The 22,618-nt window shown below is 34.2% G+C and overlaps 1 protein-coding gene across 1 annotated transcript in view; it reads right to left on the bottom strand.

Annotated features, from left to right (window-relative positions):
• Positions 1–22,618, bottom strand: part of THSD7A (thrombospondin, type I, domain containing 7A) — a 122,336-nt gene that overhangs the window by 82,594 nt on the left and 17,124 nt on the right. The window contains exons 4-6 of the mRNA XM_011990865.1: positions 16,510–16,642; positions 15,163–15,266; positions 333–527 (exon numbers count right to left, since the gene is read on the bottom strand). Coding sequence (XP_011846255.1) covers positions 333–527; positions 15,163–15,266; positions 16,510–16,642 — 432 coding nt within the window. The remainder of the gene's footprint in view (positions 1–332; positions 528–15,162; positions 15,267–16,509; positions 16,643–22,618) is intronic.

The following is a 22,618-nucleotide window of genomic DNA, read 5'->3' as shown; positions in this document are numbered from 1 at the left end:
CTTTGACAGTGAGAATGGGTTAATAAAGTCCCCCCAAAAACTTTGCTCCAAACACTTTACAGTCTGTAGGCAGTCCACTAAAAGATCATGTCGACACCAGAAAATAATCTACTGCCTATTATATAGGGAGTCAGAGTTCAATTTTCAAGGCTTCCTTTTCTTCCTACTAGAAGTACATAATGCTTTTATCACTGCCAACTGAATTTAAAATACACATCTGAATCCATTGGTATATTATTTTTCAAATACATTGTCAGAACTCTCTTAGTCTGACTTGTATTGTGTTTCTCTGCTTTGACATGTACTAGCTTTGGCATCCCAATTATTCTTACCAACAAGAGTGCGCTTTCTGGTCCTAACTGCACCACAGTCTCCATTGCATGAAGAAAACTTGGACCAGCTGGTCAATTGACAGTCATCCTGGCAGGGGATCTGGCAGGCTTGGGTAAGGGCTGGCACAGGGCCTGCATACTGTAGGCACTCATGGATTCCAGCCTGTCCTCCATCTTGCTTGCGACAAGTAATGGCTAAAAGAAAAGCATAAAGCTGTTAAATTCAAATGTCTAACTACTCTATAACTTAGAAGCTAACCTAACATTTGGTTAAGCAGTCAGAGAAAGCCTCTAGTAATTCCTTACTTACAGTAGAAATCTTATAGGAGTGTTTCTAATAGTCACAGTAGCCATTAAATTTGTTTTGTATTTTTTTTAATAACACATAACCCTGAGTGATTTTTGTGGCACAGAAAAGTGGACACAGATGCACACTTAGCATTTAGCAGTTTTACTTATATGTATTCAGGGTTTCAACGGAGGTCACATTTAGGGTATATTTAGAAATAAACTTGTAAGAATGTAAGACAAATCATACATGGATTCTGATAATAGTTTATGTTGAGCATAGGATGTTTGGAGAGGGACTAGAAGGCACTAGGTATATCTAATATTGTGTTGTATCATTGGACACACTAGAATTCCTATATAGATGTGCTTTAGTGGCAGCAAACTGGTTGGTAGGTTGGGGTTTGGGGTCAGGAGGTGTGTTTATAGAACTTATCTTGAAACTGCATTGGCATGGAAAGTATGTTCATTGTATTACATTGCAAGTTTATTAGGAAGGGTTGGAATGATTAATGGATAGGCAATGTCAAAGTCCTCCATCTCCTCTTTCTACAAGTTCTTCACATGCACAAACATCAACCTTGCACTTAAAAATGTTTAATAATCTTCATTTATAATGTTAAAATTTGTATTTCTATAATTACATATAAATTTTAAAAAAACAAAGTTTAAATTCATACAAATTATTTCTCCTATGATATTGTCCTACTGACAAAATAAGAAATAATATTTTTACTTATTGAACATATATATACACATATATATATATGATTGCTTTATGGTAACATGTCTTAAAGAAAAAGAGCAAGTATATTTAAAGTCCACTTTCTCCCTATGCCATTTCCTTCCCATTGGTTTTAAAAACAACTCACTTATTGAGGAGGCAGATGAAACATTTAAACCTTGGTCCTAAAGTTGTCTTTATTGAATTATCTTAAATGGCCTCATTCAGATTGATTTACATGGCTTTTTCAGGTTTATAGTATAGGCTGAAACTGCTGCTGATCTCTGCCCTGTTCAGGATTCCATCACCATGAAATCAAGGTGAAGGAGGCTGACATTTTTGACCTTAAATTACAGTGAGGGCATAGAGGGCCTCCGGTTAGACAACACTGTCTGGATCTATGTACTAAAACCTAATGCCTAGGAGTGCAGGGCTTTGTAATAGAGTGTGTAAACGGACATAAGTAGCTATTTTAGCAAGGCAAGATTTTCTCTGTGTAGTTGAACACAACTTAATGCAACTGCTTCAGGCCTAACATAAAAGGCTCTTAAAAATTGTTCAAATGTGGATGCACTTCCCTATTTCTTAGCTTTAGATATGCTTTTCATTTAGTACACATGACTTTGGAAAGGCCAATTTGTAAGAAAAGAACAGGGGCCCCTAAATTTTTAAAAACATGAAAATCCTGGTAGGGTGAACAATGTTGGCCTTGATGAAGGTTAGATGACAGAAAAAAATAAAAAACATTAAGTGTCTCAAAGAGAATCTACCCCATTGAGGGAGGACATATCTGGTGCTATATGTTTATCATAGCAGTCTAAAATAGTGGTTCTCATGTCTGGCTGTGGATTATAATCCCCTGGATAACTTTTGGAAAATACCTAAGCCCTTGCTAAACTCTAATGCTCTGATTTCCCTGGTTGAGGTTAGGGTCCTGGGAATTAGGATACTTTTTGAGCTTTCTGATGATTTAATTATCCAAGCTATATGAAAACTACTGCTCTAGTAAGTAACATATTTTTACCTGCATCAGAAACACCTAGAATGCTATTAAACGTCAAGATCTCTGGACCCAAAAAGAGTTTCATAATCTGGACCAATCCAAATAATGAAATATCTGTGATGAGGTCAAGGATTATGCATTTTTTTCAAGATGCTCAGGTGATCCTTATGCAGATTCAAGTTTGAGAGCCACTAGCTTGAGTATTCAAGACACAGGAAGGGTTCTGGCAAACACATACGGCTGAGACAGAAAATCTTTTGGTACCTAATCACTCTGGTACCAAGCTTTCAGAAACAATGGCTGAACATTTTATGAAGTAAAAGAGTTCTAAACTTGGAGTTCAAAGGAAGGGCATGATAGAAATTTGTACAGGAAATAGATAAAAAAGAACATCCATTTAGTTTAGAAGAACATCATCTGTAACACGGGGTAGGAGAAATCCTCAAGATGCAGGACATAAATGAGCTGATGTGATTTTGAAGTTGTTTCTATACCTGCCATTTGGAAGCAGGATTGACCCTTTTGAATACTTTAAACTCAGTTAAATGCCAATGGTTCATGGACAAAGTTTCCCCAAAGATACTCAAAAGAAATAATTGATAAAGAGAAAGATATTAAACATTTTACTAATCAGGACATGCAGGAGCCTCAAGAATGATACATTTAGAAAATAAGACATCTGATCATATGAGATTCATAAGCTGTGAAGAGGGTTTCACTGTTTGCAACTAAAAGAAAATTAAAAATTACCAAACTAAATTTGGGTTCTTTGAAATGAGACTACTTTTACCTACTCTTTCCATTTAGCTCTTTGAAACAGACTTCAATATAAACCTTTTGAGAAATTAGATGAAACTGACTTAGGTTTTCTCTTAAGGGTCTTTCTTACAAATTTCGTTTCAGAATTGCTCCAACCATTATCTTGTTATGTGACATCAAAAACAAAACGAAATAACACTACTACCTAAACAACTCCAGAAACAATTTATTTTGTGCAGCTATTATTCACATAAACTGGAATCCCTTTTCCCCATATATCTGCACTACATAAAATCTCAAGTACTGCAGCTAGTTGAAAAGAAAAAAAATGTGTAAAATTCCCATAGCTATTCTCAGAAACCCACTCTGCACTTTATACCCCTTATCTGAGATTTTAGACCATGTACTTTTGGAATAAATTACTCGTACAATGTTATCCAAACAAGTAGCAACAGCACAATCCATACAATATATTGAAAACTTATCCTACATCTCAACTTGTTTGTATTCCGACTTAGAGGAAACACAACAATTCAAACACAGAAATGCAATCTGAAATGAACTTCCTGATATTAGGGCGAGGAAAATATAAATGTTTGGAAAGGAAACCATCTGGTCTCTCAACTTTATAAATCTTAAAAGTCATTTCTAAAACACTGAAAACAGGGTGATTTGAACAGTAGAAAAGATGGATCATACTAAGAGCATAGTTTCTTAGCACACCAGAAAACTACGTATACCCAGACAATCTGTATCTGTATTTACAGGTGAAGCATGTATATGTCATATCATATCTAATGATTACACAAGTTCTCCTTTGAGCTGAAGACTTGTTAGCAAGATGGGACAAAAATCATGTTACCCTACAGATAATTCACCATGAAAGCTTCTCAGTGAGATCAGCAAAAATCAAAATGATTATTTTAAAGTAAAATTCCATATTTAACTCTGTTGATTATAGCCATTTACTTCATTTATTTATTGTATTTATATAAAGCACAGCAATTTTTATTTAAGTGATATAGGACAGGCTGCTCCTGGCAGACTGAAAGCACGGGAAGAATCAATATGACGGATTTATGGGTTACATATGAATCAAGTTAAGTAAGTTTAGACCATCAATATTGGGAAAATGCTGTAAAGATAACTAAGAGAAGTTTCTTCAACAAATAAATGCTATGAAAAAGGGAGCTAGAACTGTTGTTAGATTACAAGTGACCTAAGAAATACATGAAACAAATGCAATGTGGAGACCTTTTGGAACCTCAGTTTAAACAAACTATGCATAAACATAAACGGAGAAAACTTATTATATAAAAATATTAGTTTGAAAGAATTGCTAATTTTGTTTTATGTAATAATAATGCTGTTGTTGTGTTTAAAATGCTCAAGTATTTATGGATGATATATATCTTACTTGGAAGTTGCTTTAAAATACTCCAGCAAAATTCTTTTTAAGTGTGTGGACAGAAGACCAAGAATAGCAACATGTTAAAAACTGCTGAAACTGAGTAAATGATGACTATATTGCTAGTACTCATTATATTAGTCCCTCTACTTTTGTGTATCTTTGAAACTTCCCTCAAATTTAAACTAAAAAGATTAGTAAGTTGAATAAGTTAATTGTAGAATGTTTTCATGTAAATTGAGTTTCAAGCTATGTTTTAAAGAGAAAAATTAAGGTTCATGGACTGAAAAGGAATAGATAACACTGGCTGAGCTAAGAGGACGTGGATATCTGTGTTATGCATACATGAATGCGTCAATGGAAGGCTACTGATGCAGCTCTGAAGCACATCAAATGGAATTCTGAATGTAATTGCTCATCTTCATTTTTGAAGAGGAATGCAATTTCCTTATTATTCAGGTTTCACAAGAAGAGGGTGTTCTATTGGTCAGTGAATTACCCTTCAGCCTGTAAGGCCATGCACTCATTTTGTTTGAATAATCAGAGTGAAATAAATTGCCTGATCCAAAATGGACACATAGAAGTCCATTACAGGAAACAGAATAGGATCAATGCCTTATTGCAGTGAAAGCTGTTGGATTATACGTAGCTACTGCTTCAAAGAGCTCTGTGACCTTATTTATTAAGCTGAACAATATTAAATTGGTTTATACCACTACACTAGCGTCTGGGTAGCATTACAGACAGAACATGATCAGCTCATTGAGTAATTAGATGAATGATTTTTTTCCTATGGTTTTATGAAAAAAATGGCAATAGTGAGAATGAGTCATGTAGAAATGAAGACAAAAAAGCTTAATGTGAGTGTGAACTAGTTACCAAGAGACCTAATTGTGTTTAGAAATAAGATCAAACCTATAAATAATGCAAGAGGGTTCCAGTTGTTTACTAGGTAGATATAATGATCCTGGTCTTTCTCTGTGTAAAAGAGATTTTCACTGACAAGTTTGTCAAATTATAGTTCCTAAGTACAATCTGTGAATGTAGCCCTGGCACAATGGAAAGAAATGTACTTTCATTTTTTATTGATCTTAAATAGTTACCAATGATCCCCAGTATCACTAATGCTTATAATATACATGAGAATAGTGGGATGAGAACTTACTAGGAAATAATGATCAGTTCCCAGTGGAGTAGCTCAGACTGAGGTTGGCTAAGATCCCCAGTTGGGATCTGGGAAGGGTTAACTAACTGCATCACAACACATGGAGCATCCAAGAACAATCACAGACCCAGCACGGTGCCAAGCTTATTTTATGAGCTACTATTTAAAAAATGGCAAATGTTAATAAGCATTTTATGACAGATCTCCCAGAGAGATATAAAACGAAACCCAAAACCCCAAATTAATGAGGTTGCTAATATTCATAGGAAGTTAGAGATAAACATTTTAAAATATAAATAATTCTAGAAGTTTTAAATAATAGTATACATAACTGAAGAGTATAAAACCTGGGTAATAACTAATAAATACATCAGTCAAAAAAGAGATTAAAAATTATGTCTGTATAAAATTTCCTTAAAGCAAGCTCCTTCTCTCTTTCCTACCTAGTTCTTTTTCTACTTCTTTTTCTTTCTATTACAGAACTCTCTTTTGACAATTAACAGATAAATGTGCCCTGCCAGGATAAACTGGCCCAGATATTATGAGTCTAACCTCAATCATACCTCTAAAATGTAATCTTAAAAAAAAGAACAAAGTGGGTCAGAGTTTTCAGCAAAGGGAGATGCAAAGCCCGTCAATATAGATTAAACCATGAAACTTAAGCATATTTGTTCACGAAAAATAAAAGCATAAAATGTAGTTAAACTATCATATTGCACATTCCACATTTAGATTTAGTAGGGAAGAATTAGAACTTTTTCTTTTATCTTTTTTTTTTTTTTTAAAGACTTTCCTTTTATAATTTTTTTAACCAATAAGTGACACAGGGTGAGGACTCCTAAGGCCAGGAGGGCCTCTCCTATGCAAGGTATATTATTGAAGTATTTTCCTTTTTTGTGGTCTAGATTTGAGAATGCATCCAAATTATGTTGGCTTTTATATAAAGAGACTGATGTCAGGCCGGGCGCGGTGGCTCACGCCTGTAATCCCAACATATTGGGAGACCGAGGTGGCGGATCATGAGGTCAGGAGATTGAGACCATCCTGGCTAACACGGTGAAACCCCGACTCTACTAAAAATACAAAAAATTAGCCAGGTGTGGTGGCAGGCGCCTGTAGTCCCAGCTACTCTGGAGGCTGAGGCAGGAGAATGGAGTGAACCCAGGAGGCAGAGCTTGCAGTGAGACTAGATCACGCCACTGCACTCCAGCCTTGGCAACAAAGCAAGACTCTGTCTCAAAAAAAAAAAAGGAGAGTGATATCAGATCTTAGTGACCAGTGACATTTCAACAGGTGTTCCTCGGCAGGCAAGAAACAGAGGGGCTGCTAGATTAGGCTAGTCAGGGTAGACCCTGGAAAATATTAACCCTAGTTCCATCTAATCTACAGCAAGCACACTTGGCATGATGCGCAACATGGAGATTGAGCAAGAGCAAATCTGCAATCATTTATATGATATGTCTACCTTGAATCTTTGCAACTTTTAAAAATTCTACTCTTGGTAGAAACATGTCACAAAGTAATAAACACTGGAATGATACACATTTAAGAAGTAGTTACTGACATTGTTTCTTAGGGTAGTTGTAAAGAACAAAGCATCCAAAATTGACATTATGGTCATATATTTTATTTCTAATGCAAATTTAATGGCAATTCTATCTATAGTTATTATGGCTAGGTTTCAATTATATAGCCACTGACCAATAATTTAGCCTTCTAAATATCATCTGAACTGTATAAATATAAACAGAGAGAAAAGATAGTGGAGGTTATAGTTCTATTAAAATTTATACACTAGTGACTTGAATAGCATGAAGAAAATATAAGCTGTCTATTCACTTAAAAGTTAAAATGAAATATGGCCATATTTCATGTTATTCGCATTTCTCTTTTATTGACAATTTTATAGGGAAGATGCCTATTTCTAAGATCCTTTAAAATTTCCATATGAGATTTAAGAATGATTCAAGTTTTAAAGTTGCCAAATCCTGTCAATGTCTTCTTTAAAAATTTCTTTTTCCTCTCTTTTTAGTTCTTATGTCATTATACAAAATTTCCTGGAATATAACATTCTCAATACCCAAAGCCTTGTAAAAATCCTTCGCTACTTCTCATTTTTTAATGAAAACAAACAAACAAACAAAAACTATCCTTTCCCCTTTCCTCTAACTCACTCACAGAACCCTAGGCAGACTGGTCAATGAGCGGTTCTTAAACATAAAGATTTTACTTCTTGCCTTTTTGCTTGAGTCATCCTATATTTAAATGCTGTTTCTCTTTCACTATGCCCTATCAGTGGTTATATCTTTTTTTTTCAATTCTTCAGTGATTATTGTGTGTATACACTACTAATGTATTATTATGACTTGTAACCCAAGTCATGTATACCTATAGTATATTTTCTACCATACTAAGTTAACTGAATCTATTTGTTATACATTTTTAGTATCTCAAGAGGCTGGGCCTAGTACCGTGAAGGCAATGTGAAATATGTAGCATGCATTCAATAAATATTTATTTTATGAGAGAATGTATTATATTGAATTATATTCAAAAAGTTTGGATTGGTTTTTAGAAATCTGACTTATCTGTTTTCACAGCTTTCTGAAAGAGCATAATATTAACACACATACAGCTCTCTACACTAAGATGATAGGAATTTTATTTAAAAGTATGGATCCTGCACTACTGCTATATACTGAGTTGTGTCTCCCTCAAATCCACATGTTGAAGTCGTCAACGTGATGGTGGTATTTGAAGATGAGGTCATGAATGTGAAGTTCTTATGATGGGATTAGTGCCCTTCTCAGATGAGACCTGAGTGCACTCTCTCTCTCTCTTACTCCCCTTGCTTTCTCTCTCCGCCTTGTTCTTTCTCTGCCATGTAAAGACACAGAGAGAAGATGGCTATTTGCAAGTCAGGAAATAGGCCTTCGCCAGGAGCCAAATTGGCTGGCACCTTGACTTTCACATGCACCAGAACTGTGAGAAATAAATTTTTGTTTAAGCTACTTGATCTAAAGTGTGTTGTTATAGAAGCCCAAGAAGCCTGATAAAACTATCAATACAACATTTTAAGCATTTGTTTTATAAAAGATTTCTAATGTTTCTACAGAAACACTTGATAAACTTAAAGAAAATACTCATTATGTAGCAGAGTAGCTAATCCAATTTAGAGAAGATTGGGCAAAAATTACTGGTGATTCTGGGAATAATTGATATAAAATTCTGCTTCACCATTATGTCACTTTTCGTTTCAAATGTAAAGGAATTGGGTCATAAATAAAAAATTCCTATATGCTTTTCAAACTTTCAGGAATATATAAATTTTCTTTTAAAGCACTTTGTACTCTAATATAATAGACCAGAAAAACTTTTCATATAGTTTTGACATAAACAAAATATAGATTTTTATCAAGACTGCATTTACTTGATTAGAAGAGACTCTATCTATATTCTTATTCCTGTGTCATTTTAACTCATTTCTGAATAAGGATGATTCTCACAAATTTGCTTTAGAGTGAATGTCAGTGCTGAGATTATAAGTAGTCAACAGTTCACAATTTTTAAAGAGACTCTTCCCAAATCTTCTGAAACATGTCATCACAGATAGTTCCTCCAATTGGAAAAATTCCGCTATTAATAGTATTAATAGTAAAAAAGAAAGTCTGTCTATAAAGGCCACTTTATTTTATTGTTAACAGGTGGTTAAAAGCAGGTGTGGGCCTAGGAGGTGTGGCTACTAAGGTGATAAAAAGGAATTTGTGTGGTATTTTTCTATTAATATGGAAGGTTCCAAACATTGGAGAAGAACTGAATCATAATAGGTAATCTTTTAAGTGTTGTGCTGAATGATACATATTATATAAGACACACATTCTCTCTTTTCTATGTGTACTTAGTAAATTAACTCTGAATATCCAACTTTTGGGTATAATTTATCATGTTCTAGACAAAGGAATTTTGAGGCCTGGAATATTTTTCTCTCTTGTCTTCCACAGCCCATGTATTTTTCTGGTTTCACCTTTAGCCCCTTTTTAATTTTATTTTTTACTACTAAAGTTCTTAGAGTCAACATTTTATTCCTAACCTCCCCCAAAAAGAATGCTGCAATTTCATCCTTAAAGGCAGATATTTTACGATCGTCCCAGTCTTTAAAATCTGCTACTTTCATAACTATAAAATGCTTCTTTTATTGTTGAATTGAATTTGTATACATCTTCCCAAGTGACAAGATAAATTCCAGGGATTTTCTGATCCTATTGGGTAACGACTATTCAGTATTATTAGAAGTTATGACTACATCATTGGTCACATGGTTTTTGGTTTTAGATCAAGGGTCAGCAATTTTTTTCCGTAAAAGACTACATGGTACATGTTTTTGGCTTTGTAGGCCATATGGTCTGTCACAACTACTCAGTTTTGCCTTGTATCATGAAAGCAGCCATAGGCAATATGTAAAAACATGGCTGTGGCTGTGTTCCGATAAAACTAATTACAAAAAACAGGCTGCGGGCAGGATTTGGCTCACAGGCCATATAATTTGCTGGCTCCTGGTATGGACAAATAGATTGATAAGAGCCATGCAGTAAACATTTCTATCTCCAGAATCAGACAATGGTAAAGTTAGCTATCTCATATCTTAATTACATGATATTATTCAAGTGGGAGTACAAGGACACAATAATTTAAAGTTAATAACATTTAAGTTAAATACTTTAAAAGAAATGCTTAAAGAATCTACAAATGCAAACTTTTTAGAGAAAAAAGAAATCTATTAATCATAAGGTATAATCGCTTTTACTCATATATATAATACAAGTTGCATTTTAGAGATCTTAGCTTTTTTATAACTTCAGCAATTCACTCTATGGAAATGTTACCCAAATTTCCATCTTCCATCCTACGCTATCTCTACAACTACATTTCTACATTTCAAGTGCATACCTGGTTATTTCCACTTGGCTAATCCTGCCATGGCCTCACATATAAAATGTATAAAATACACCTTCCAAAATTAGCTCTACTTTTAGACGTAGAATTTTCACCAATGAAACTATTCTTACACTAAAAATGTTGGACTTAAATAATCATATGATCAACTTCGACTCTTTTATTTTTACCTTTCTTCTATTGTCTGCTACTAAGTCCCAAAAATATTTCCCTCTATCATATGTCCACAATTTATTTATTTTTGCCTATTTATATTACTGTTGTTTCTACGACTTCAACCTTGCATTGCTACAGCAGCATACTAGCTGGCATTCAGGCCCAAGTGTCTTATCTTTCTAATTTATTCTGTACACGCTGACAGATAAAACACTGCTTTCATCAGGTCCTTGCTCATACCACTTATTGAACAAGGTCTAAAATACTGATCTTGACATTGATAGCCTTCCACAAAATCACCCCAGGCTCCAGATCACATCTTCAGAGCACAATCCACCTACTTTTCTGTGAACACATTTAATGTTTTTGTTTTTCTTACCTCAAACACTTAGCTTATAGAATTGATCTTATTTTGTATTCTTTTATCCTCTCTACTTCTAATATTACGGTACAAGTCAAGTCCCAACCCATACTTTAAGTCTTTCCTCACTCTTCAGCTTCAAATGACTGGCTTTGCAATTGATAAGTTTCAGTTTTTAATTCTTACTTGTTAGGTGGCATTAACAGTGATCTAATTTCCCTAAAAAATAGAAGCTCTCTGGTTTAAAGATCTTCATTCTTTCCTAATATTTATAGCTTTTTCTACAGTCTTCTGAATGCAGTAACAGTGGAATGAGTAATTGAAATGAGAAATTCTGATATGCTAGAGGGGACAGAGAGTAGCTTCTCTATAGTCTTTGTTGATTGTTTCAATGTTTACCATAGAATTATTTTTTGTCATAAAAAATAGCACAAGTCCACGGAAACTTTTCTCTTTCTCTTGATTTACCTTCGTCATTTTATAAATATTTTTTCCTTCTGTTTTAGAGATAAGAGAATGAGATAAAATGCTTATGTTATAAGAAATATATTTAGTATATATTTGTATTTTCCAATTCAGCATTCTAAAACAGTTATCTGCCAAGCATGTCAAGTTAAGAATGCTCACAATCTCCATATCATCACAAACTGTTACAATCCGCACCTCTCTGTCCTTTCTTTTGAACATGGCCATTGTGATACCATGGAACTTTTAATGACAACACCGTACTTACAACATGATAGTACACCTTGACCAAATAGGGCAGTTTTGTTTTTAATGACATGACATTTAATAGTTTTCATTTTTGTAATTCATTTTGAATTCTTGGTTTGGATGTTTTAGGAATTTGGACACTTGAAAAAAAAGGTTTACCTCATAAGAACACAAGAGTTCTACTTTTGCCAAATGGAGTTAGAACATATGTTTTTCGGTCTCCTCCTTCTTCACTCCTTCCTTTTCTCCTTCCTTCCTTTCCTTCCTTCCTTTCTTCCTTTTGTCCTTTTTTTTGCAGACTAAATCCTCAGAGAATCCTATTTATATATTCTCAATGAATTTTATTACATTTCTTTAAGTAAATAGCATTTCAAGTTATATGTAAGTAAAATGTGCATGAACTACAAAGACATAATAGTAATAATTCAATTTTACCCACATAGTTCTATTTTATTTGGTTCTTTCTTCCTTTGTTAGTAGTGGTAAATATATTCCCTTAAAAAATGTTATTGAAGTCTACACTTTACAATGATTTTTTCCTCAAACTATGACATGTATTTTATTTGATTCCATTATACATTTTATAATTTTGTGTTGGAACGCAATAATCGGATAGATTATAGGGATTCAAAAGTGATGCAAAGCATATTTGTAAGATAATAAGTTATATAATTAATATAGCAAGTAAGTTTATTTTACATCATAAATGTTAGCTATGACTTTCCTCAATGGATGAATTATATTCATTTATTATTTTAATTATCTATGTTTCAAAATGTTCAAATTGCAGCAAGATGACACTTGTAATAATATTAAACATGTATTTCCTATTAAAATTGAGATTACAAAGAAAAAAATAACACAAGTTCATTTTTTAATTTAAGTCTCTGACCACATCAGTAAGGACAAAGATGAAAATAGCAAGAACTTGGCAGGTTAATAATGTGGAGTTCTGAAAACAGCCATGACCATCAAAGGAAGAAAATTTTGTCTTCTTGCAATTAGTAAAAGATACTTCTACACTCTTAATTTTCTCCCTTTCATGTTTCTATAGAAATATAAGCTGTATGAAAAATCAGTCTTTCATCTACTAAGGCAATAAAAAGACTGCCTTCATATGGAAGTTAAAGGGATTGTTCTAAATATATTTATGAAGATATCACTTGCTATAATGCAACTTTCACTTCCCAGATATCCTGAAAATGGATAAGATTGCTGAGGTACAGCAAGTTGTTTGACAAGTATGCCAAGATTAGGAAGCACTAGGTAAGTACAGGCAGAGAAAGAGACACCAGTAATAGGAAATCAAAAATGGAACAATCAGAAAGATAGGAGAAAGTCACACACTGAAGACACTAAAGACCCTTTTATCACAGAGGGAGTGGGTAAGAAGTATTCAATACAAGGTGGCCACCCAGGATGAAGAATTAACAGTTTTCCGATTTGGAAATGCAAAGGTTGCTGGTAATCATAGAAAAAATAGTTTTTGTGCAGATAGTGTGTCAAAACCCAAAAGGCCCATATGCATACATTCACTTGGGTTATGAACAAACAGGAAGAGGGAAGAAATGAACATTTAATGAAGACAACATGTGCCAACTGCTGTAAGACTTTTGTGTTCTTAGCCTTAAAGGGAGGAAATGAGTCATCCAAGGTTGCGCAGCTTATACGTCATCGTTTGAAACTGAGGCTGTTTTCACACTTTTGTTGCATCTACTGTATCTTGTATTTCCTCCAGTGGTGTTTTATAAAAATATGGCTTTCATCTGCTTTACCTAATTTTGTTTCACATTTTGAGCTCTGGGTATTGTTTGTGCGTCTACTATGAAAATTCGAATAATCCTAAAACAGCAGTTGGTCCAAACCCCTCTTTTTTTTAATATAAATAAACTGAGGTCCAGAAAACTGAAGGGATGAGTAAGACACATAGTATAAGTAAAAGAACGGAGACTAAAACTTTTGTTTCCTGATTCCCAAACTCATGCTCATTTTCATTATAAACTCTATATAGAACCCCAAATATATGCAAATCTATGCCTGATTCAAGAAGGAGTTAGTAGGGCATGACAAGAAAATCTCATATCACTCAATTTCTTAAAGAAGGATTTGAAATGGAGGAGAATGACTTTCAGTTCTGTATACCTAAGTCTCTATAACTGTAAAGGGAGTCACAGTTATGTTTTACCCAAAGTTGATGGTGGGAGATATATAATGAGAATTATGCAAATAAAAAGAAATCCTGAAAACTACTGCAACTAGGAATTTAAGGTTATTTGGAAACTAAGTTTTATGTTTCAGATGAGGACTTCTAAAAGGAAGATTATAAAAATAGGTTTTTTTCTTTTATTTTTTTTATAAAATAGAAACTTTTTTTTCTTAAAAAGGCAGTTTTTTTCCACTCTATAGAAAATGAAGTCCCAGATCAAATCAGCAAAAACTGGAATTCTGCTCTATATGTTCAAATTTTTGTATCAACATGAAATACATAACTACACATGGGAGAGCAAAATATGTTTTTTATAAATTAAAGTTGCTTGCATATTCAATTATGTATTGTGCTACATTTTAAATATACAGCAGAAGCTGTATGCTTTAAGTCAATATGAGTAAAAATAATCATGTACTCTTTAAAGACTGAATTTGCTATGTCTGGAAGAAACAACAGACTCCAAATCTTGAGTTTATATATTCCCTATAATATCTAGTAAATAACAATGGCAATCTTGAACATTCTCATTACCTATTTCCTCAAGATTCCATGTTATTTAGTGGTGCAGATTGCAGTCAAGTAAATAAGTCTACCATTTAAAAATCAGTACTGAATATGAACAGAATTGTGGATAGCCATGAAAATGACAGAGATGTCATTCTGAGAACTTCTGAAAAAGTTAACTAATTCTATTACATTGTATGTATGCACATATATAATGCATATAGGCAAGGAGGTAAGAATCTTATTGCTTATTAAGGTGGCAAGCAAAATGCTATGGAATACCTTAATCTAAAAACAAACAAACAAACAATAAAGCTTCAGTGTACCATCTATGTCATAACTGAAAGCTTGGCCTGACTTTCTTTCAGATATAAATATGAGAAAAATTCAAGAGTTATGCCAAAGAACATCAGGAACAGTGTAAAAAGACAAGTTTCCATGTCCTGATGTTTTGTGGAATGGCTCACAGCAGATTTATATCTGCTTTTCTCTGTTTGCTAAGCATGGTGTCCAAGTGACAAATGCATCAAAACCGTGGTTAAGCTAGTGATGCTGGAGAAATGAACTGTGAAATGGCGCCTCCCACCTCTTGCCTGTCGCCCAGGCCCACAGCCTTCCTGTGCTCCAGGGCTGTCTTGTTGCACGCTCCAAGGGACTAATTGGCATCTGCGCCATTTGTGAGTCTTCCACCTACAAGACAAGAACAGAAGCCCAATGGAGAAGAAGCAAAAATACCAGGCAAATCACAGAGACACAGCAGTATGGAACCACGACTTTGACCACTGCAAACAGAAATTTATTTAACAATGCTCAGTTCTATCTAAATTTCATTTAGATCTCCACCTAGGCTTTAGAAGAAGTGACATTAAATATAAAAGTACTTTCTCTGGTAGTGAAGACAAGAACACATCATTGTCAAGTTCTATAGGACTCTATAGAAAACATTTAGAGTTTTTAATGATTAGGACTGCCAACAAATGCACCAGATGGCCCCAGAAGTGATGTATGCCATTTAAATAAAGTATATTTATTTTATTCAAGTTATGAAACTGTATTCAATTCATGAGTCTTTTGTATAGTGCTCTTTTGGGTAGCATTGTAGGAGTATCTCAGCAACTATAATTATAATATGCTTTACAAAAACAAATTCCAAAAATAAGTAAGTTTGAACCAGTAGTTGTCCATGTTCATGGTGTAAGCATACAATTATAGTATTTGTCATCTCAGAACTAAAGACTCATATATTAAGATGGCAAATTTGACAATGTCATCTTAAATATTTATTTTGTGACTACATTTTTCATTAATTGATGCCATAATACCTCATTTGCTGTCGGGACTGCAAATGTATACCACGTCAGGTTTCTATTAGATAATTTCTGTCTTAATCATGAGGAGGTAAAATTTCTCTAATAAATTATCAAGATGATATATAGCTTCAATAACTGTAATTTTACTTAAGGTGATCACAAATGAACAGAACATCTAAGCATCATTGAAATACAGATGTCATTTCCTGAGCCAGAATGCAAGCATTTATGAGAACAAACAGGTGCTCTTTGGAGCAGGGGAGAGATGCTTAGGCTATTCTTCTAAGTGAAAAAGAATTGCTTCCTAAAGCATACATGTTTCATAATCACTAATCACTTTTCAGCATTTCTTATATGTTATATCAACATAAGACATTTCCCCAAACTACTGGAGCTAACACCACACCTTGGAAATTTATACAAGTATTTGCTCCTTATACATCATTTCAGCAGCAGAGCAGCTCTCCTGAAGAGACAAGAATGGCAGCTACAGCCATAAACATCCTAACTCCATTAAGCCTGTGGAAGGAACAGTGTTGACTTCCTTTCCTTATCCTAGGAAAGAATGAGGAGTTGACATATTTGTTCAGCTCCTCCCTCATGATACCTTTCTCTAACCCTACCTGTAACTTTGGCACACTTGAGGTGCGTCGCAGGCCTTCTCTTCATAGAGGGGCTCTGTGCAGTCTCGGCCCCCGTTGGCTGGCAGTTGAATGATGACCCGATGCCTAGACTGCTTCCTGATACTGGAGTCCCCTGCAATGAAGCAGTTTTTTAACCTCTGTACTTTACACTGATAAGATAATCTCTAAATACCAGTCTATGTGAAGAAATTACATTACCTCCGGCTACATGTGCTTTGACATCCCTGAGAGGCTTTACCTGGTCTAAACATTTCCAAAGACCATTTATATCGAAAACCCAATCAACTCCTATTTGAAAATAGAGAAAAAGTGAAGAGTGGAGAAAATAGTTCCACAGTCAATTAGACTTTCTAAGGTGCAGTTACAAAGTAATTGCTCTTTTGTATAATTCTTTCCCTTGAGGAATATGACAGACCTAATTAATTTATTTTCCTCTACCTTAAATTTATTTTCATGCTATTTTGCCTAGCCCTGTTTATCACATGGGACTCATACACATGTAATGAATCTTAAATTCAGTGCTATAATGTGAAATTTTATTTGTTATTCATTTAATTTGAAATGCATAACTTGTAAATTATTCTGGTCATTTATTATTCATGTTAAACAGTCTAAGATCTTCAATTCAGGTCGCATTCTAAACATTAGGGATCTAAGTAGTAAAATGAAAGTGGTTTCTTAGAGGCAGACACAGACTTTTTAGAGAAGCACTCAAAATAGCACTAATTACTATAAATAAGAAACTCTAAAGTATGTTAAAAATGGAAAAAATTAAGATATACTTTCAATAAAGACATCGACTTGACAGTACGACTGATGTAAGGATTCAAAAATCTTTTAGTATAAGATCATATAGTGTATAAAACTTGCCAACCTTAATAAAATGTATTTCAACTAACATTACATACACTTTAAGGATGAATAGCTGCATGGCACAGGGTTTTACTTACTAAATAATTCTCTCAAGAATTACGTTAATAGAATCCTCCTGATGCATTTTCATTATTTGGAAGATCTTCAAATATTTGATACATAGACTATAGGAACAGAAATATTTTAAAGGATTAGCAGCTCCTAACAATTAACGTTTAATCAGAAACCAAATGAAACCATTTTAAAAGATATGGCGGTGGCGGAGAAAGTATGATTTGATGATTAGAACATTCCCATAATGGAATATCCTTTCTCATTAAGTCGAGGATATTCTTCAGCATGGTCTAGGCAACTGACTCACTGCCATGTTTAGAGAGGATTTCTGTATTGGATGGGAGAATGGATCAGATTAGTGATTCCTCAGTGCCTGACTTCATAGGAGAATCTCTTTAACAACAACAACAAACGTCTGGGCCTATACCCAGAACTACTAAATCAGAATCTGGAAGCTGGGTTTGGGAATATGATATTTAAAAATCTTGCCAGGTATTTGGGATGAAGGGCCAGGTTTGAAATCTACTGTAATACATGACCTTGTATGACCTATCCCAATTCAAGATTCTGGTCTTACATGTAACTTTTTAGAATTATTATTCCCATCGTGGGGTGTAATCTGTACTATTTATCATCATAACTATTTTATCATCATAACTATTATTCATCATAACTATTTTAATGAATAAGCGGTATACTACAGATAATGGAGTAGGGAATTGGGGGCTAGAAGCATTGGGCAGCACAGAATTAAAGTATTTGAAAATATTGTCATGGACTTTTAACTGTAACAGTAGTTTGAATGCCAGCTGCAACTTTTACATGTTAAATATAATTTATCTAGGGAAGATCTAAGAAATGTCAATAGGACTTTTAATAAATTGCTAATGCAGTCTCCATCTATTATATTGTCCAAATGACCTGTATTTTAAGGCCCAGGTGGTAAATTCCTTTAATAATTCAGAGCCAGGGAAAATTTTGTTTCCCTTGACAATCTGTTAAGAATCCATTGTAGTTCTATTTTTTGCTTTGGTCACCAGAATCTCAGAGCTAATTTTCTTCTCAACTGCAGGAGCTTGCCTCAGCTTTGATTTTCTAGCATAACTTTTCCTCTCCCTCTTCCTTTTACCCCCTCCCCTGTTCACTGCCTGGCTTTGCCCTTCTTTTACAATTTCTATTGTTTTTTTTCTTTTATGCTTATGATCTGTCCATAATCTTTTCGTTTTTTTTTTTAAAGAATATACAAACTAAATAATCAGACTCATCATTTGTTTAACTTGGGGAAGCAGGAAGGTTTCTGTTTGCTTGTTTTTTAATGGGGAGGTAAGATGTAAAGGGCTCAAATGGGTTTTTGTTTCCCAGTTGGTCAAAATTCTTAGAGGCAATTACTCTCCAATCTGCAGAGAGAGGACAGACACAGGATTAAGACCAAGGGATCTGGGGACTGGTGGAGACAATGAATTCAGCATTAGTGGCACCTCATAGACTAAAGCTCCTAGTTATTAACTATCTAGGTGGCACCTGGTGCATAGCCAGGGCTGTTTTACTTGAAGAAGCAGCTACCAAACATTAATGTTTCAATTCTATTTTGTTTGTTGATTTGAAAGAAAAAATGTCACTTAGAATACATTTCTGAAACATTCTCTTAACACCTTCTCATCACAAACTCCACAAATTAGTGCTAGATATTGAAGACTATGATGACTCTTTTAACGTCCTTAATGGATTCCAGAGTGGCAATCCATTTATTCTTACAAAAAGTTCATATTCCTTAACCTGGCACAGCCCACAGGATAGAGATTGTGAACTGATTAAAGTGGAACTCTTCAAAGCTATGACACCCTGAGAAGAAGTTTAATGGGGTTACACAGGAAGTGTCATGACATCCATGTTTTTACCCATTGGGAGGTCTCTTTCTTCTCAGATTGTAGTTAAGAAATTGCTTGTGCACTCAAAGTTACAGCGCTGTAGAGCTCTGCCAGGTTATAGAGCCCTCAGATCAGAGAGCAGAAAAAAAGGAAGCTATACAGCATACATTGAAAGCGAAAAATGAAAGTTTCCTCACTAATAACTTGAGCTGGCAATTTTGGAATTTTATACCTTTCATCGTCCCCTGCTTGTATTTAGACTCATTTTATTATATGTAGTTGATATATTTGTAGTGTTTCTATTCATCTGTGTGTTTTATACCTAAGAGTCACACATAGTAAGTGCTTAATAAATATTTGCTGAATGCACAAACATATTTATTTCACATCTTCTCAACTAGATTATTAGTTAGCACCTTCTATTTCTTTCCACTTATTCCTTTATAATGGTAAGCGTGTGGGTACCAATGCTGTGCATTGAGGATTAATAAAAATAAGCTATCACTTTGTTTTCACTGGAAATAATAAGTATGGGAAAAATAAGGGCACCTGCCTGTGATGTTTGTGCTTAAAAATGCCTATCCAGGATAGGAATGGAAAAAACAGATTGTACATCTAGCAAATAATTATGTGATGATGGGGTACCGAGATTCAGAAGGTATGTAATCTCTCACACAGTTATAGCATTTTTCAGATATCTTAAGACATTCAAAATAAATTTCACCAGAGAAATTACTTGATGAAAAGGATTTAAAAGGCAGGCAAAACTGATTCATTAAACTGGATATGGGATGGATTGCAGGTTGGAGCAGCACAGTAACAGGAAATTGAAAGGGAAACGTTTCATGCAAGAAGCAAAATGTAAAGGTAATATTCAGATCTTTGGTGGTAATTCTAGTGTTCTAGTGATTCAGGACATGAGGAATAAGCCCCTGCAATATTCCTTCTATCTTTCAACACAATAAATGCAGTGAGAAAAAAAGGAGCAAACAGAATTTGAGCAATCAAATACATTATTTGATCAAATGTATTGATTTTTTAAAATTAGAGGTACAAATAATTTATGTGCATAAATTATTTCTACTTTTTAAAGTGCCCTTTGTCAAAATTTACAAAAATTTGAAAAATACATTAGCAAATGTACTGGTCTGAGGATTCAACTACGTTCCACTTAATACTGATCTTTGCCAGCATTGATTTTTCAAGGGATATTTTAGAAGAAGGCTGAATAACATTTCAAACAACTCTTTTAGTTCTTCCTGGAATCCTGCTATTCTGTTTTATTTTCTGCAATAGTATTGTGTATTTTACTTTTTTAAAGTGATTTTAAAAAGAAGGGTAGTCCCACATTTTAATAAGCCCAACATCCTTGTAAAATTTAGACTTTACTCGCAGAGTTAAGTAAAAAGAACCACCCTATCTTTGAATTAATTTTCTGTTGCTATTACCTGTCTTTGAACATTCAACTTTGTTTAGCATTTTTAAATAGTGTGTGTAAATTGGTATAATTTCAAAATGATACTTGGATTATTTCCATTTCTTATCAAATACTGAAAAAAACTAACCTCATGCCATTGCTTTATTTTCTTCACAACAAAAGGCCAACTTTCTATAACACCATTGTCTCTTTATTCTCAGTTACAGCAGTCTACAGGCAAAACAGAAAAAGCTTCTTCTAGAGCACAAAGCATCTTGGCACTGCTATCCAACAATGACCCCTTCTATCACTCCCTAGTCTTTAAAAAATTTTTATTTCCTCAATACACCATTGTAGTGATTCTTTTAAAATCGGAGTGCCTAGGTTTAGAGTTTCTGAAAACCTTTTGTTCTAGGAGAAACAACATGAGCTGCCAAATAAAACGGTCAGCACTCATTGCTTGCTCCGGATGACATGACCTGCGTTCAGGGAAACACCGCTCTGCCTCTTAGAGAGCCTCTTGCTTCCAAGAGAACCAATTCCTGAGTTGGCATTTTTGCACTCCTTTGCCACCACCATCCCAGGAACACCAGGAGAGAATAGTATCCTAGTGGTACCATGCATTTTTACTTACAGAGGTTTCCTACCTTCTCCCAAGAGACCAACCCAACTAAACCCCTTAGGCCTCACATGCCAGTCACTCATCACAAGAAATGAGCCCTCCCCAGCTCAGGTCACCTAGACCCACAGCACTACCTACATGCACAACACGATTCAGCTTCTCATTCCTTTACATCCTCTAGCCCTTCTACCAATGTGCCAACTGGAACACATGGTCTCTCATATTCAGTCTCTTCTGGAAAAGTTTCCTTCACATCTTGGGTTCCAGTGGGCTGGTCGTTCCAAAATCACATCTTTCTCATGGTCATTTAAGGCTTTCCTGATGTCTCCAATCCTCACTTGGAATTCTTTCATGTGGTCCATCTTTCAAGAAGATCTCTTGCACCTCCTTTTCAATATGATTTTCCTTAATATATTTGCTCTGACATGATTATTCTATTCCCTTCCTTAGAGCTCTTTCTGTTTTACCATTAAATGTTGTTATTGAACCATGTAAGTCTTACATTATCTGGGCTGTGCAGAAGAGTTCTATATGTTAAATGCAATTAAAAGCTTTCTTGATGTCTGGGACTGTGATTTCTCTACACGACCATTAGTGCGCTAGTTATATACAGAAATCAGTAAATAAGTAATAAGTATTTATACATATATACACAAATAAGTACTGACTCAGTTAAGACCTAATGTGAATGTGTAGCATTCACAATCTAGTCATTCTCATCTATCTGCTAAGTTTTTTTAAGTGCTTTATGTGAGTCATCACAGTGTTTTACATTTTTTATTTTATAAATGATCAAATAGCAAAGAGTAAATCATTTTCTTCATACTGTAAAAATCACAAATTTAAAAATCATGTTATTTTCTTTTCAAGTCTGGTTTCTCATGAGTAAAAAACCTCCATTTTTTCTTTCCTTTCCAGATGTATATAATACATAACAAAATCACAAATGTGTTTTCAAGAACTTAAGAAAAAAATTTATAGGCTATTAAAATGGTTCCTAATTCCTGGATACATTCCAATATCCAAAATTAGTTTTAAATAAAGGTCTAAAGAAATGAGAAAATTTCTGATTCTTCACTCTTATTAGTGATTACTCTAGAATCAATTTAATAAAATATTTTCTGTTCTTTTAAAACTTTACTTCTTTGAAATACTTTAGATCAAATCAACTTTTTTAAAAGAGTAATTTACACAATATAAGAAAATATCTAAAATAAGGGAAAGGCAAAGTCTTTGCACTCTCAAAATTTTCAC

The sequence above is a fragment of the Mandrillus leucophaeus genome, unplaced genomic scaffold (assembly GCF_000951045.1).
Source record: "Mandrillus leucophaeus isolate KB7577 unplaced genomic scaffold, Mleu.le_1.0 Scaffold385, whole genome shotgun sequence".
Classification (NCBI taxonomy): Eukaryota; Metazoa; Chordata; class Mammalia; order Primates; family Cercopithecidae; genus Mandrillus; species Mandrillus leucophaeus.
This window is presented reverse-complemented; position numbering and strand designations above follow the sequence as displayed.